This window comes from Coregonus clupeaformis, chromosome 36, assembly GCF_020615455.1.
Source record: "Coregonus clupeaformis isolate EN_2021a chromosome 36, ASM2061545v1, whole genome shotgun sequence".
NCBI classification, from domain to species: Eukaryota; Metazoa; Chordata; class Actinopteri; order Salmoniformes; family Salmonidae; genus Coregonus; species Coregonus clupeaformis.
Window position 1 is genome coordinate 11,202,138 of NC_059227.1, and position 17,699 is coordinate 11,219,836.

The window sequence follows — 17,699 nt, forward strand, 5'->3', positions numbered from 1 at the left end:
TGGGAGCAATTTCCAAACACCTGAAGGTACCACGTTCATCTGTACAAACAATAGTACGCAAGTATAAACACCATGGGACCACGCAGCCGTCATACCGCTCAGGAAGGAGACGCATTCTGTCTCCTAGAGATGAACGTACTTTGGTGCGAAAAGTGCAAATCAATCCCAGAACAACAGCAAAGGACCTTGTGAAGATGCTGGAGGAAACAGGTACAAAAGTATCTATATCCACAGTAAAACGAGTCCTATATCGACATAACCTGAAAGGCCGCTCAGCAAGGAAGAAGCCACTGCTCCAAAACCGCCATAAAAAAGCCAGACTATGGTTTGCAACTGCACATGGGGACAAAGATCGTACTTTTTGGAGAAATGTCCTCTGGTCTGATGAAACAAAAATAGAACTGTTTGGCCATAATGACCATCGTTATGTTTGGAGGAAAAAGGGGGTTGCTTGCAAGCCAAAGAACACCATCCCAACCGTGAAGCACGGGGGTGGCAGCATCATGCTGTGAGGGTGCTTTGCTGCAGGAGGGACTGGTACACTTCAAAAAATAGATGGCATCATGAGGAAGCAAAGTTATGTAGATATATTGAAGCAACATCTCAAGACATCAGTCAGGAATTTAAAGCTTGGTCGCAAATGGGTCTTCCAAATGGACAATGACCCCAAGCATACTTCCAAAGTTGTGGCAAAATGGCTTAAGGATAACAAAGTCAAGGTATTGGAGTGGCCATCACAAAGCCCTGACCTCAATCCTATAGAAAATGTGTGGGCAGAACTGAAAAAGCGTGTGCAAGCAAGGAGGCCTACAAACCTGACTCAGTTACACCAGCTCTGTCAGGAGGAATGGGCCAGCTTGTGGAAGGTTACCCGAAACGTTTGACCCAAGTTAAACAATTTAAAGGCAATGCTACCAAATACTAATTGAGTGTATGTAAACTTTTGACCCATATGTGATGAAAGAATGTATTTGGCTAAGGTGTATGTAAACTTCCGACTTCAACTGTATAGGTGTAGGGTTGGTTGGTGGTGCAATGTTAATTTTTCCCCCCCTTTTTATATTTGCAATCATTTCTAAAAACCTGTTTTCGCTTCGCCATTATGGGGTATTGTGTGTAGCTTGATGAGGACAAAAAAATATTTAATCCATTTTAGAATAAGGCTGTAACGTAATAAAATGTGGAAAAAGTCAAGGGGGTCTGAATATTTTCCGAATGCACTCTATATAAACTATTACTAAATAATTATAATTCCAAGTCTACCCTAAGACACACACCGGTAAGACAAGGAGAATGGGCTACTGCCTGGGAAGCCCAGGGTTCAAGCTCAATTACTTTGTTTCTGTTCACACCTCCAATAGACTATGACTCTGTGCACCTGCCACATACATGCAAGCCCGAACATGCGGAAAGAATGGAGATATGCAGCCCCACAGTGATCATATGATTCCACTCTTGGAGAGATGACAGTATGAGGAAGCCGTCCACACCCCATCTTTTTACGACCTTATCCATGAATAGGTTGGTAATGGGTAATGCAAATTGGGTTACATACTTGTCACGTCTATGTTTTTAAGACAATAATTGACTATAATTGATATTCATCCTCATTAACCCATATGAACTTTAGATGGGATAATTACATGGGCAAATAACCAAGCTGTGGACACTAAAAAAAGACAGAAACAACATGTAAGGTCACAGCAGTGCACTTGGCACCTCAGACCCACTGGTCAGGACCCATATGACCTTTGAAGTGATGTTAAAAAGTTGTTCTCTAGTGAAAGGATTGGTAGTAAAAGGTTCACGTTCACAGTTCATTCACCTCATGATGCTCCACTATTGTAATTGGGGAGTACATTATTCTGCTTTGTAGGTTACAGTAAACATTCCAGTGTAATAACAGTCATTGTACAAGACTCATTCAACTCTCTATTTTTACCACTGTAATCTCTTCACGGAACCATGATAGATTTTTGCAGGGACGGTCAGCCTTCGGAATGGGGAGGTTCTAAATTCCTTACCGCTGGTGCGTCTTGCCCTGGAGGTGGAAACTGGGAAGGGCTGGATGAGATAGCTCAGGTATAAAAGCACCACCATCCCATTCCAACAAAGTGTGTGAACAGTTTCCAGTGTTGAGTGAAGGTAAAGACAGTTACAGGCCGTCATCATGAGTCGCAGCCCAGAAAGGATGTCTTCCTACCGCCGCCACTTCGAGGGCACCCTCGCCTCCTCCTCTGCTTCCTATCAGGTGCGGGTTTCGAGCCCTTCACCGACCCGAAGGGATGTCCGTCACCGCTCTGCCAGCTACAGTCGCAGCGGGGGAACCATGGGGAGGAGGAACCTCTCCAGCAACCGCAAGCCCCGCATGACCAGGTAATACAACTCTTTTGATGTGTTATTCTCTCCGGATAGGACCATTCTAGGCTACAGTTGAGGTTTTAATGTCATATCAGCGTTAACTATCCATTTGTTCTTTCACTGGAATACTGCTTCATTTATAATTGTAGGCTTGGCCTAATAATCACTGAATTCATTCTTAATGGGACACTCATTTCTTGATAAAATATATTTAACTTTGAGTATCAGACCTATTCTGATGCTTTCATTACCTCAACATCCAGATTAAAAGTGTTATAAAGTCAAATATAGTGGATGGTTGATGGCTGGCCTTGTCCCCTCCTGTCCTTACCACAGCAGTGTGAGTATGGGGGCCCTATGCTTCGGCATGAACATGGGGCTGGGGCCCAGCCTGGACCTGGATGCAGCTGCAGCGGAGAACCAAGAATTCATGAGCACCCGCACCGGCGAGAGGCAGGAGATGGTGGCCCTCAACGACCGCCTGGCTATCTACATCGAGAAGGCAAGACCACACCTCATCTCACACGTTCTGTCACTCATACTCTCCTCTGTCTCACTAAACTATATGCCACACTCAGTCACATGCAAACCTATGTTTCTCTGCACTCTCTCTCACTCACAAACCCATGTTCTGTCCCAGGTACGTACTCTGGAGGGGCAGAACAAGCTGCTGGAGGCTGAGATTGATGCTCTGCAGAACCGCTATGTGAAGCCGTCTGGGCTGAGACAGCTCTACGAGGGCCAGCTGAGACAGCTCCACCGGATCGCTGAGCAGATGAGAGTGCAGAGGGTGAGCTTTATGACCACCTATAGCCTATGCATGATATTTACTTTTACAATGGTGGACTGGGATGAGACAGACAGGTATTGGGTTTGACTGTTTCCTCCACCCTAAGGACCTGGCTGTAGCGGCCAAGGGGGCCATGGCAGGACAGGTGGAGGTGCTCAAGGTCAAATATGAGGAGGCTCTGGAGGCCAGGAAGAAGGCAGAGTTGGAGATCGAAGCCTTCCGCCCCGTGAGTCAAACACAGATGCAGACATAACCATTAAACAATATCAACATGAACTCAAATTGTACACACACAGAATCACCTACCTCATTTACCAGGCTGTCAATGTACTCTCTTCCCAGTTATTCCTGTGTACAAACTCAATAATAAATTAATCCTCTAACCTTCCTCTCTGGCAGGATGTGGATAGAGCCACCTCGGCCCGTATCGGCCTGGAGAAGCAGCTGGAGAACCTGGAGGTGGAGCTGGCCTTCCTGACCAGAGTTCACAAAGAGGTAACACGTCTGTGTCGATATCTGTGTCTACGTCTGTCTAGTGTCTTTCACTGTCTTGATTCACAGAGGGGCAACATACCACTGTCTGTCATATATCTATTTTCACATTGAGGCAGTCCATTTCTTTCTGTATCTGTTCACAAAGGTGGACTGTAACATACTGTATTTTACATACTGTATGTGTCTATAGCAGCATCTGTTTGGTATGACTTGTGGTCATCACAGGCATGCAGTTGAATTCACACAACTGCTGGAATGACCTGCTAATTACTTTTTTATGACAGTATATGAGTTAAAGTGGGAGAGGTTGGATCATGGGCTAGTGATTGAGAGTTTTCTGATGCAAACTTTATCGACTAACTGTGAAAACTGTGAAATTCACAGAAGGAATGAGTAGGCTCCCATTTTGTTTGCCCCTGTCAGGAAATTGAGGAGCTGATGCAGCAGATCTACGTGGCGGTGGCCAAGGTGGACATTACCTTTGCCCTCCCTGACCTCTCCTCCGCCCTCAAACAAATCCAGTCCCAGTACGACAGCATCGCCGCCAGAAACCTACAGGTACCAATTGCAGATAATACTCGATTTATTACACATAACTTCATATGTGATTACATAATTACACAGAAAACTGAATCCATTTTGTTTCTGTTGTTCCTCAGGAGATGGACGCTTGGTACAAGTCAAAGTTCCAGGACCTGAACGATGTGACAACCAAACACGTTCAAAGCGTTCGAAGTGTGAGAGAAGAAATCGCAAGTTACAAGAGAGATGTAAGTGGGACCCTCTTTTCTCATCATCGTTAATACTGTTATTGACACCACCAATCAACAGATTGAAAACACGGGTGTGTTAAGGTAGAATTAAGGTTAGGGTTAGGGTAAGGGTTAGGTTTAGGGGTTAGGGAAAATAGTACTTTGAATGGTTATAATTGTGTGTCCCCACAAGGTTAGTTAAACAAGACTATGTGTGTTTGTCTCTGTGTGTAGAGCTTAAACCTGGTGCGTGAGTTGGAGTCCATGAAGACGAGGAATGAATCTCTGAAGGTTCAGATTCGTGACGCTGTGGAGAGACACAAGAAAGAACAGGAGACACTGCTGGTGAGTAGTACTACTCTCACTACACACCTTTACTGTAGAAAGAAGCATGGGAGGTCAGAATGGATATTTGCTCTACAAAGTGGGCAATAAGTGAGAGTTCTTTAAAATTGACTCTAACAGCCGGTCACAATTGGCTCCCTATGACCTAAAAGCTTGTGTGTGTTTCCCACAGGAGCGTATTGAGGGGCTGAAGCTGGAGCTGAAGGTGATGAAGGAGAAGATAGCTTTGCTGCTGAGGGAGTACCAGGAGCTGCTCAACGTCAAGATGGCCCTGGAGATTGAGATCACCACCTACAGGTGACAATCATAACTCCCCTATAGTCTAAACAGGCCTTTTCTGCTCCTCATTTCCCCCCCTTGAAGAGAAAAGAACTGGACAGGTCAAAGCAGATTGCGCCAAGTATTGCTTTCAGCTATCCTGGGTTTGTCAGATCTGTGTGGGAGGCAAGGAAAGGCAGCAACGCAACTATTTTGATATGCAGCCTACTTTATGTTTGCTAAGTGTAAATCTGTGACTTCTACGTGTCGTCTCTGTGGTTGTGTATTTGGCAGGGCGCTGATCGAGGGCGAGGACACCCGTCTCAGCACCATGGTACAGAGCATGTCCCTGGGTGGAGGAGGAAGAAGCGGAGTGGCCATCAGCGCTAGCTCCACCTCTGCCTCGGTTAGCGCCGCCTCTGTCAGCGGATACGGGTATGGGGCCGGGCTGGGCAGAACTCCTGCTAATGGAAATGGGGGCACCAAAGAGGCCCCTGATGTGGCAGTGATATCACCAGAGAGCCAGACGGAGAGCTACGAGGAACAGTCAGTGGAGATGACTGAGCGGAAGACTCTTCTCATCAGGTAGAGCAAGCCTTGGTCACAATTTAAACCATACTGGGAGATAATCTTACCTATAATCTGTCGATAAAATATGGCATACCAGTAGTCTGTTTTGTCATCTGAATATGTGACAGAGGACATTTTTGTATTTACATATATTTGTATACAATATTATATTTGTCACCCAGTGTTGTTTTCAAACCCCTTTTTCCCCTGCCCTTTCCCATTTTCTCTCAGAACAGTTAAGACAGATGACATGTATGAGAGCGACACACAGGAATGCACCATTACCATCTCTGGAGCTGCTGACGACACAGACGAGGATTAGAGATGGAAGTCCAGGCTCCTAAATCCTACACCACCGTATGAATGTTAGAGCCCTTCCACCCTTGCCCCCAAAAATGTAGCCCACACCAACCCCCTAGGATAGTGGTCTTCAGGATCAGGACCCCTATGGTCCTCTTCTGTGTGTGTCTCTGTCTCTGCCTGCACTAAACTCTGTCTTAGCCTCACATTGCCTTTCTGTTAGCCTTTAACTCCCTGTGTGTGTCTGAGAACCATATCGCTCTACAAGCAACAAATTAAAAAACAAAACAGCAAAGCAATTACAATATTTTCTCTTGATGTGGTAATTTCCAAACATATTTAGGTAAAAAATAAATATAGAATAAGTTTGATGTCAGTTTCCTATTTTTACTCCTGGTGTTCAACAATTACATAGCAGCACAGTCTTTCTAGTTGAGGTCCGTTCAAAGCAGTGCAATTACTCCGCTATAAACAGTAATGCAAAAATTGATCTACAATAACTGCTAATGTAAAACATTTACATAATTACATGGGAATAATACAAAACCACTACATTGACAGAGGATTAAGGTTGGGTAAAAAAGGGGATTACAAGTTTAACCTTATTTAGCATATTTTCCCTTCATTGTCCAATACAGTGATTCCCTTTCCTTCACGGACTGAAATTGTTCAGACTCAGAAAAGTAATACTACAGCATTAAATGCAGTATACAGTATAAAATGATTTGGCACCTGATAAAGACTACAAACGATGTACAATCATGGCTGGAGGAAGTTATGTAACCTTTAGATGCACGTACAAATAAAAGGACAGAATTGTTCGATAGACATTGCATAATGTGTGTGTTTATAAAGGATAGGACTCCTCTGCCACTACTCCAGCGAGGCGGTACACTACCAGGCTAACTTCATGTGCCAGGGCATCAGCACTCTCCTGAAACACACAAATACATCACCATCATCAGACAGTGAGCGACAGAAAAATAATGCGTAAAGAAAGGTAAAGACATAGCAAGTGAACAAGAAAGGTGAATTGAGTGAATCACTATCACTCCATGTGATAGTAGGTCTGAGTGTCAGCATTCAGTCCCACCTGTGTGTCTGCCTCAGCGTACACTCGGACCACATCCTCAGTGCCCGAGGGACGGACAAAGGAGCGTGCCTGTCTGTACTTACTCACTAGGCTGTCTATGGCCTCCTGCAGACCTGCTGGACTCACTGTTCTCCTCTCTGCATCTGTAGTGTCAATCACTCGCCGGTCTGCCACCTACAGGCCACACAACAACACTGCAACTGAGGCACCAGGATAAACTGTGTTAAAACATATGTATTAGATTTCTTTATTATACAGGCATTTAAAGTAACATATGATGCAACTCCCTGAGTGCACACAGGCACCCACCCACACACACACACCTTGACTTAGAGCTGTCTGTTGGGCAGGTCTGTGTAGATTGCGTCCCATTGTTGTAATGTCATCCCTCTGATGGCTAACACAGCCTCAATCAGAAGCATGTCAGAGACAGCATCTCCTACTGTCTACACACACAGCGAGAGACAGACAGAGAGAGAGACAGAGATATATAAAATGTCAGTTATGCACACAGGATTGGACCCGTCATTGCAATGAACATGTGTAGTCACTATTGCTAAAATGGTTGATTGTGTTGCCATGTCCATGTGTGGTCATGCCTGGTTGATGAGGTTGACTGTGTTCTGCAGTAGCAGTGCAGCTCTTTTCCTCTCATCGTTGGTGTTGGAGTCCTGGGCTAGCTGCTGGATCTTCTCTTCTGCTGCTTTACTGAACAGGACCTGAGATGGGACCGCAACACAACCACAACATGACCGTAATCATACAGACAGGCCGTCATTGAGTGGGTACATTCAAGCAATATACCCGTCAGAGATTAGTGTGTGAGCATGTTTCCGACTCACAGTTCCATGGCCGTTGGCCTCGAAGTAAACACCAATGTCAAACTCCTGGGCTGCATGGTGACGGTGTTTAACTCCTGTCTTGGTACACCTCACTAACACCTGGAGAGAGGAGAGGTCAGCACTGATAGCATTGTGAGTTGGAAAGACTAAGCTGTGTGTGTCCTCACCTTCATGGTGTCTTCCAGGTAGTGTGTAGAGCTGCCGTTAGCGTACGCTGTCTGTACAACGGCTATCTGCAGGTCAAGACCAGCCTGCACAAATCAAACACACACAGGGGGAACACAGGTTAGTGTGTGTGCACACTTCTGAATGAGGATGAGTCGGTGTGTTATGTAGGGGCTGTCACGATCGTCTGAAGAAGCGGACCAATACGCAGCGCGTGGAGTGAACATGATGACTTTATTAAATAAAGCAACCACAAAAAACAACAAATGACGATAGTGAAGTCCTCTGTAACACTGACAGAAACATGGAACAAAAACCCCCCACCCCAAGGTGAAAACACACAGTATAAATATGGCTCCCAATCAGAGATAACGAGCCGACAGCTGACACTCGTTACCTCCGATTGGGAGTCATTGACCAAACATAGAAAACAACAACCTAGACACCCAACATAGAAATACACCCAAGTGAAAAATAACAACCCTGGCTCAAAATCAAAGTCCATAGAGCCAGAGTGTCACAGTACCCCCCCCTAAAGGTGCGAACTCTGGGCGCACCAGCATCCAGTCTAGGGGAGGGTCTGGGTGGGCGTCTGTCCATGGTGGCGGCTCTGGCACTGGTCGTGGTCCCCACCCCACCATAGTCACTACCTGCTTACGTAGCCTCCTCCAAATGACCACCCCCCAACTACACCCCACTGGATTAAGGGGCGGCACCGGACTAAGGGGCAGCACCGGACTAAGGGGCAGCACCGGACTCAGGGGCAGCACCGGACTAAGGGGCAGCACCGGGCTAAGGGGCAGCACCGGGCTAAGGGGCAGCACCGGACTAAGGGGCAGCACCGGACTGAATGGCGGATCCTGGCTGGCTGGCTCTGGCGGATCCTGGCTGGACGGCTCTGGCGGATCCTTGCTGGACGGCTCTGGCGGATCCTGGCTGGACGGCTCTGGCGGATCCTGGCTGGACGGCTCATGGCTGGCTGACGGATCTGGCTGCTCGTGGCTGGCTGACGGATCTGGCTGCTCATGGCTGGCTGACGGATCTGGCTGATCCTGTCTGGCGGAAGGCTCTGGCTGATCCTGTCTGGCGGAAGGCTCTGGCTGATCCTGTCTGGCGGAAGGCTCTGGCTGATCCTGTCTGGCGGAAGGCTCTGGCTGATCCTGTCTGGTGGAAGGCTCTGGCTGATCCTGTCTGGCGGAAGGCTCTAGCGGCTCCTGTCTGGCGGAAGGCTCTAGCGGCTCCGGTCTGGCGGACGGCTCTGAAGGCTCATGGCAGACGGGCGGCTTTGCAGGTTCAGTACAGACGGGCGGCTTTAGCGCCGTTGGGCAGACGGGCAGTTCAAGCGCCGTTGGGCAGACGGGCAGTTCAGGCGCCGTTGGGCAGACGGGCAGTCCAGGTGCCGTTGGGCAGACGGGCAGTTCAGGCGCCGTTGGGCAGACGGGCAGTTCAGGCGCCGTTGGGCAGACGGGCAGTTCAGGCGCCGTTGGGCAGACGGGCAGTTCAGGCGCCGTTGGGCAGACGGCAGACTCTGGCCGTCTGAGGCGCACCTAGGCCTGGCGCGTAGTGCCGGAACTGGAGGTACCGGGCTGAGGACACGCATCTCAGGGCTAGTGCGGGAGAAGGAACAGGCCGGACCGGGCTGGCGACGCGCACCGTAGACTTGGTGCGGGTGGCAGGAACAGGCCGGGTCGGGCTGGCGACGCGCACCGTAGACTTGGTGCGGGTGGCAGGAACAGGCCGGGCCGGGCTGTCGACGCACACCGTATCCTTGGTGCGTGGAGCAGGAACAGGCCGGGCAGGGCTGTCGACGCACACCGTATCCTTGGTGCGAGGAGCAGGAACAGGCCGGGCAGGGCTGTCGACGCACACCGTATCCTTGGTGCGTGGAGCAGGAACAGGCCGGGCTGGGCTGGCGACGCACACCGTAGGTTCTGTGCGTGGAGCAGGAACAGGCCGGGCTGGGCTGGCGACGCACACCGTGGGCTTGATGCGTGAGTAGGAACAGGCCGGTCCGTACTGGGAACACACACCACTGGCTTTAACTGGGGATCAGGAACGGGCCGGACCGGACTGGTAACACACATCAGTCTCTCACGCCGTGCCGCAACAACTTCCCTTCCTCTACTCGCCAATGGCTCCCGTAATCCGATAGCCTTCTCTCCACGTCTCCCTGTAGCAGCCTCCTGCTGCCCAGCCGCCCAAGCCATGTGCCCCCCCCAAAAACTTTTTTGGGGGTTGCCTCTCGTCCTTCCAACGATGATGGCCCTGCTGACGCCCGTTGCTCCTCTCTCGCCAGGGCCTTGATCTTCCCCCAAGGTCCCTTGCCCCCGAGCATGTCCTCCCAGGACCACGATTTGCCCACCTGGGCCATCGCCAGCCTCTCGAGCTCCTTACCAGGCGCTTCCTCCCATGTCCAGCTGTCTTGCTCCTGGACACGCTGCTTGGTCCTTCTATGGTGGGTTTTTCTGTCACGATCGTCTGAAGAAGCGGACCAATACGCAGCGCGTGGAGTGAACATGATGACTTTATTAAATAAAGCAACCACAAAAAACAACAAATGACGATAGTGAAGTCCTCTGTAACACTGACAGAAACATGGAACAAAAACCCCCCACCCCAAGGTGAAAACACACAGTATAAATATGGCTCCCAATCAGAGATAACGAGCCGACAGCTGACACTCGTTACCTCCGATTGGGAGTCATTGACCAAACATAGAAAACAACAACCTAGACACCCAACATAGAAATACACCCAAGTGAAAAATAACAACCCTGGCTCAAAATCAAAGTCCATAGAACCAGAGTGTCACAGGGGCGTGTTTAAGCATCACAGGTAACTATAGCGAGTGTGTGTGTGTGTGTATACCTGTGTAAGCAGTTCTTTGAGGTATGTGGTGATGAGTGTGGCAATCTTGTCCCTGCTGAGTCGCTGTAGTAATAAACGATACGATCAGCATCACCATCTAACGAACAGCAACGCTCCCCGGCACTCATCTTCACACCTAGAGAGAGAGAGAGAGAGAGAGAGAGAGAGAGAGAGAGAGACAGACAGACAGACAGACAGAGGTGAGACAAAATAGGAGAAAGATCGGGATGGGAAAAAGAGAGCGAGAGCGAGTGAGAGAGACCGACAGACAGAGCGAGAGACAGACACAGAGAGAGAGACACAGAGAAAGAAGGGTCAGAGACATACACTTCAGGAGTTTGGCTGTAGCCAGCAGAATACCTAATGTAATTAATTGAGATTTACATTTAACATTTAAGTCATTTAGCAGACGCTCTTATCCAGAGCGACTTACAGTTAGTGAGTGCATACATTTTTATTTTTTTTCATACTGGCCCCCCGTGGGAATCGAACCCACAACCCTGGCGTTGCAAACGCCATGCTCTACCAACTGAGCTACATCCCTGCCGGCCATTCCCTCCCCTACCCTGGACGACGCTGGGCCAATTGTGCGCCGCCCCATGTTTGTCCACCAAAGAGATGTCTTCCTCTTTGGTGGACAAACATGGGAACAACATTATAATATAACAAACCTGACTGTCCTGTATTTCATAAGGAGATATAAAAGCAGGTCTGTTTATCAGTCACCTGTAGCCTGAGAGAGACACCCATGAGTCAAAGTTCTGTTACGACCTCACCATAGATTTGGACACACCCAGAGGTGAGACCTGCTTCTGCCAGGTGTGCATCTCAATAATTAGCTTCCTTTCCTTGTTTGTTTCGCTTTCCCTACACACATCTGAAATGTAAAATGACAGTTGCAAGTGGATATCCTCCATATAGCTTTTACTTATCCTATATTTTCACATCAATACAAATGTAGTGCATATTTTAAAAAATTGGAAACTGGAAGGTAATGCTATTTGGGGTCTATTGAGATGCAGACATGGAAAGAAAAGAGACAAGTTGAGGTCAACCGGACTACAGTTGTACCTGTGGGAGCTCTCTGATGTACTTTGACGTAGTCGACTCCACACAGGTGGTTGAGTTTTCCGCTGGAGCCGTTGTTGAAGAGGGACAGCTGCAGTTCTTTCTTTAGGTAGGTCTCTATCTCACACACCTTCAGAGCACCAATACCATTAGCCCCGTGCACCAGCAAGGCCTTCTGATCATCTGTACAGTTAGGCACCTGGAGAGAGGGGTGGAATGGGTAACATTCATTATAATTAACAAGCAATTAAAAGTGCTTGCAAATGAGTAAACATGCTTTATAAAACAATATGCATGATTATAACTACTCACCAATTTTTGTAATACTATTTTTTTTATAGAATATGTTCACTATTTATAAAGAGTTTAGTCATGCTTATTCATGAAGGTTATTAAAGTGTTACAGACAGACAGAGAGATTATGTAGTCTTGCGTTCTTAGTGAGCTGGATGAAAGCCTGGGAGAGTTTCTGGTAATAACCCTTGACCGTGGCTTTCGCCATAGCGACCCTGGGTGTTCTGACATCACACCATGTAGTGCAGCTGGGGTGTGGTCACCAAGCCATAATCTGATAGACAGTAAGAGTCACCAATAAGTGATTTCCAAACAAGAAGAAGAACCAACAATCAATCACATACCAAGGTGTAGTTGAACCTAAGAGTTAATGCACCTTTAATGTGGCTTTCCAGGGCTTGGACTCCATCCAGTACTGCCTGTGATTGGCTCTCACTGCTGGGCCTGAAGTAACACAACCAATGAGATTAAATATCTGAGATAACCTTGGTTGAGTTATTTTTGCATCACCAGGTCCCCCGGGTGGGCTGAGTTTAAGTATTTTAGATCATTCCATTGGTCCTATAGTGACATTTCCACCCACCCGGGACAATGGGCGATGCAAAATTAACTTTCCCCCTGTCATATTGCTAACCCTTGATATTCAAGATTATAGTTTAGTTTCTAGACTAGAGAATGTTAATACCCCAGTACCTGGTATCTTTGCCCACAAACACGCTGGCCTCCTGGACGTCCTTCAGGACGGTGAGGAGCCACTCCTGCTCCGTGTTGGCCAGCTGGGTGGCATTGCCCTCTCACGCAGGGGTCACCATCTCCCCCATGGGGTCCACCAGCTTCACCCCGTTATCCTCCTGGAGAGGGGGGATGGGGGTTATAGTGGATGGGAGAAGGAAGGAAGGGGTATGAGAGAAATAGGAAGGGGTGGTTGTAGTATAGTGTGGATAGTAGGGGTGAGGTAGATGGAGAGAGGGAGGAGGGGAGAGATAAAGATGGAGATTGGGATATTGTGTAAATCAGAAAAGCAATACTTTCCATGAAAGCAAATCAATTCTAGACAACCTTTTTCTAATAATATCAGAGAATCCGCAGCAGCTTGATTTGTGGCCCTCAGAGCAGACCAGAATAGAACACCAGGGACTATAAATCAAAGATAGACCCTGAAGGGTCGTTCCACCTCAAAAAGCACAAGAAAGAGGGTTTTGACACCCACCATCTCAGATTGTTCTGAAATGGTTTCTGTTGTTAAAAACGTAAGATTAACATTCCTGCAACATTATTTGGTTGAAATATAATTTGATCTGAGAAATTAAGCACCCAAATTGGCAATTTTTTATTTATAAGATTAATATAATATTCAATAAATATAGTACCTAACATCCGATTTGGACCAAGCATGGGTTGCTGTCATACCTTGTCCATAAACTGCTGACAGGGTAAGGAAACCAATATGTCATTTTGTAATTTGGGTGAACTCTCTTCAACATTGAGGGGGGATTATTATATTTATTTTTTAAATCACCTAATAGCAGGAACAACACCATCTAGTGGTCAGAACCTGGTAATATCAGGTTGTAGGATTGGACATAAACCTAACAGCTTCAATGACTAATTTCTCTGAACAGGGGGAAAAAAAACATCACCAAATTCAATGAGAATATATTACATAGTATGAATAAACAATAGTCCGAGCCGCAGCTCCATGATACTTGTCAGACCTAGAGAACTGATACAGAATACTCGTTGTTGGGATGGGATTGGTGTACCATTTCTTTGGATTCTTCATGTTTTACTCATTGTTAGAAAATAGTTTGATCCAAATCAGATGTTAGGTACTACATTTATTGAATATTATATGAACCAATTTGGGTGCAATCAATTACCTTGATTTCTCATAGATCAAATTATATTTCAACAAAATAATGTTGCAGGAATGCTAATCTTAACTGTTTCTAACTAAATAAACGATTTCAGAACAATCTGAGATGGTGGGTGTCATGGCTTGCTTGAAATGACATGGAACGACCCTGAAGCCATATAGACACAGTGAAGGGTAGTAAAGGAAGCAAGTGTTATGTTTTGCTACCCTCAGGGTTGTGTGACGCAGTGACCATGACTCTGATGGTGGCCTTAGTCTTCTTGGAGCGGAGTGTGGCCAGTAAACCCATTCAGAACATGACGTGGTCTAGCTGCTTAGAGTTGGTGCGGAACCCAGCAGTACCATACAGTAGGACCAACCCTACAGGTTTAGGGTGGACAGCAGACATCTGGGATACTTCCTCAAACTGGGCCATTCCTGAAACACAAAACAGAAAAACAAAGGGGATGTCTCAATAATCTCTTCAGCTCCTCTCCTTCATAATAATAATAATAATAATATGCCATTTAGCAGACGCTTTTATCCAAAGCGACTTACAGTCATAACATGTAACCTATATTATTTCAGGCTAAACATTTTTAAATACCCCAAATAATAATAATGATGTAATAATGATATACTTATTTTGCACAGTTTACATTAATAATGATAGCATAAACCTTTCTAAACAGTATGACAATATTTTATCTGTAAATTTAATGAGGGCACTGAGAAAACATGTCCACGCATTCGTCGTAAATCCACTATAAAGAAGCCTAGGTCATACTCTAAGGGGCAAAGTTAATTTAAAATGTGCTTCAACAAAGTACTGAGTAAAGGGTCTGAACACTTACGTAAATGTGATATTTCGGTTTTGTAAAAATGTATAAAAACCATGTTTTTGCTTTGTCATTATGGGGTATTGTGTGTATGACTATCATTTGTTTTTCAACAGGACAATGACTCAAAATAATTTGAAGAATCTCAAATATAAAATATATTTTTTAGGTTACTACATGATTCCATATGTGTTATTTCATAGTTTTGATGTCTTCACTATTATTCTACAATGTAGAAAATAGTAAAAATAAAGAAAAACCCTTGAATGAGTAGGTGTTCTAAAACTTGACCGGTAGTGTATATTTATTGCTTGTCCTAATATTTCTATATTTCTTAATTCCATTCTTTTACTTTTAGATTCATGTGTATTGTTAGATATTACTGCACTGTTGGAGCTAGGAACACAAGCATTTCGCTACACCCGCAATAACATCTGCTAAATATGTGTATGCAACCAATACAATTTGATTTGATTTACACGTGTTCACGCATACTGTTATGTGTGTGAGTCAGATGTGCATGCACACAGGATGTGTGTGTACATTGACATGCAAAAGTATTCACCCCCCTTGGCATTTTTCCTATTTTGTTGATTTTTGGGGGGTTTGTATCATTTGATTTACACAACATGCCTACCACTTTCAAGATGCAAAATATATTTTTTTGTGAAACAGTCAAAGTCAATACTTTGTAAAGCCACCTTTTGCAGCAATTACAGCTGCAAGTCTCTTGGGGTATGTCTCTATAAGCTTGGCACATCTAGCCACTGGGATGTTTGCCCATTCTTCAAGGCAAAACTGCTCCAGCTCCTTCAAGTTGGATGGGTTCCACTGGTGTACAGCAATCTTTAAGTCATACCACATATTCTCAATTGGATTGAGGTCTGGGCTTTGACTAGGCCATTCCAAGACATTTAAATGTTTCCACTTAAACCACTCAAGTGTTGCTTTAGCAGCATGCTTAGGGTCCTTGTCCTGCTGGAAGGTGAACCTCCGTCCCAGTCTCAAATCTCTGGAAGACTGAAACAGGTTTCCCTCAAGAATTTCCCTGTATTTAGCGCCATCCATCATTCCTTCAATTCTGACCAGTTTCCCAGTCCCTGCCGATGAAAAACATCCCCACAGCATGATGCTGCCACCACCATGCTTCACTGTGGGGATGGTGTTCTCTGAGTTATGAGAAGTGTTGGGTTTACGCCAGACATAGCGTTTTCCTTGATGGCCAAAAAGCTCAATTTTAGTCTCAACTGACCAGAGTACCTTCTTCCATATGTATGGGGAGTCTCCCACATGCCTTTTGGCGAACACCAAACGTGTTTGCTTATTTTTTTTTCTTTAAGCAATGGCTTTTTTTCTGGCCACTCTTCCGTAAAGACAGCTCTGTGGAGTGTATAGCTTAAATTGGTCCTATGGACAGATACTCCAATCTCCGCTGTGGAGCTTTGCAGCTCCTTCAGGGTTATCTTTGGTCTCTTTGTTGCCTCTCTGATTAATGCCCTCCTTGCCTGTTCTGTGAGTTTTGGTGGGCGGCCCTCTCTTGGCAGGTTTGTTGTGGTGCCATATTCTTTCCATTTTTTAATAATGGATTTAATGGTGCTCTGTGGGATGTTCAAAGTTTCTGATATTTTTTTATAACCCAACCCTGTTCTGTACTTCTCCACAACTTTGTCCCTGACCTGTTTGGAGAGCTCCTTGGTTTTCATATTGCCACTTGCTTGGTGGTGCCTCTTGCTTAGTCCTGTTGCAGACTCTGGGGCCTTTCAGGACAGGTGCATATATACTGAGATCATGTGACAGATCATGTGACACTTATATTGCACACAGGTGGACTTCATTTAACTAATTATATGACTTCTGAAGGTAATTGGTTGCACCAGATCATATTTTGGGACTTCATAGCAAAGGGGGTGAATACATATGCACTCACCACTTTTCCGTTATTTATTTTAAAAAAATTTCTGAAACAACTTATTTTTTTCATTTCACTTCACCAAGTTGGACTATTTTGTGTAAGTCCATTACATGAAATCCATTTAAATTACAGGTTGTAATGCAACAAAATAGGGAAAAAACGCCAAGGGGGATGAATACTTTTGCAAGGCACTGTATCTAACGTTAGCTAGCTAAATCAACTAATGCAGAAACATGATTGAGCTCCTTCCTCTCTATTGACAGACTGATATCGCAACATGCGTGCAAGGTCATTTACTTCTTACAAGAGAAATAGAATACAGGCTATTAATTTCGAAATATTTACTAAACGTATAAATAGTTTAATTTACTTGCAGTTGTAGGACTGAATTGAAAGCCTCCCGATTCTACTGGCGACGTGGCTGCAGATCGGTGTACGTTACTTTACCACGCCCTTTAACTGTCATACTCCTCTACATAGGCCCTTTTCACGATGACGTCATCTAACTTCCGCCTTTCCGCGTAGCAGGTTAACTTCACTTCCGTTCGCCCGTAACCTGAGACTTCTCAACGAAAATACAACTGTTGACCACTAACTAGCAAGCTAGCTACTTGAAGAAATTCCAAAAGGTACGTTTAAGTTAAATTAGTAAAGTTAAGAGTAATAATGTTTACGTATATGCAATGGTTTGTAACTTGCTAACGTTATTGTTAATTCATAATTGTTCACTGCCTTAGTTACTTAAAAGTGGGCTAACGTTAGCTAACAACAACTTAGTACCAGATACCGATAACGTTAAAAGGTAGCGTTACATTGCTGCCTGGCTGTAATGTAACAAGTTTACTTAGCTAGCTATCTAACCCTTTGTTAGGCAGTTAGTTTATTCATGAAT

At 45.6% G+C, this 17,699-nt stretch overlaps 1 protein-coding gene and 1 pseudogene across 2 annotated transcripts; one reads left to right on the plus strand and one right to left on the minus strand.

Annotated features, from left to right (window-relative positions):
• Nucleotides 1-2,118: 2,118 nt before the first annotated feature.
• ngs (notochord granular surface) lies at nt 2,119-6,242 on the plus strand. Of its 2 annotated transcripts, none has more exons than XM_041865468.1 (11): nt 2,119-2,376; nt 2,698-2,863; nt 3,002-3,151; nt 3,258-3,377; nt 3,551-3,646; nt 4,070-4,204; nt 4,306-4,416; nt 4,633-4,743; nt 4,916-5,040; nt 5,296-5,586; nt 5,803-6,242. In XM_041865468.1, exons 1-11 carry the CDS (start codon nt 2,171-2,173, stop codon nt 5,891-5,893), a joined length of 1,602 nt encoding a protein of 533 aa, XP_041721402.1. In that variant the 5' UTR covers nt 2,119-2,170; the 3' UTR covers nt 5,894-6,242. The 2 variants fall into 2 exon arrangements, with proteins under 2 accessions (XP_041721402.1, XP_041721403.1); XM_041865469.1 differs by having other exon boundaries at nt 5,808-5,898.
• Nucleotides 6,046-14,492, minus strand: LOC121552513 (annotated as a pseudogene).
• Between the last annotated feature and the right edge of the window lie 3,207 nt (nt 14,493-17,699).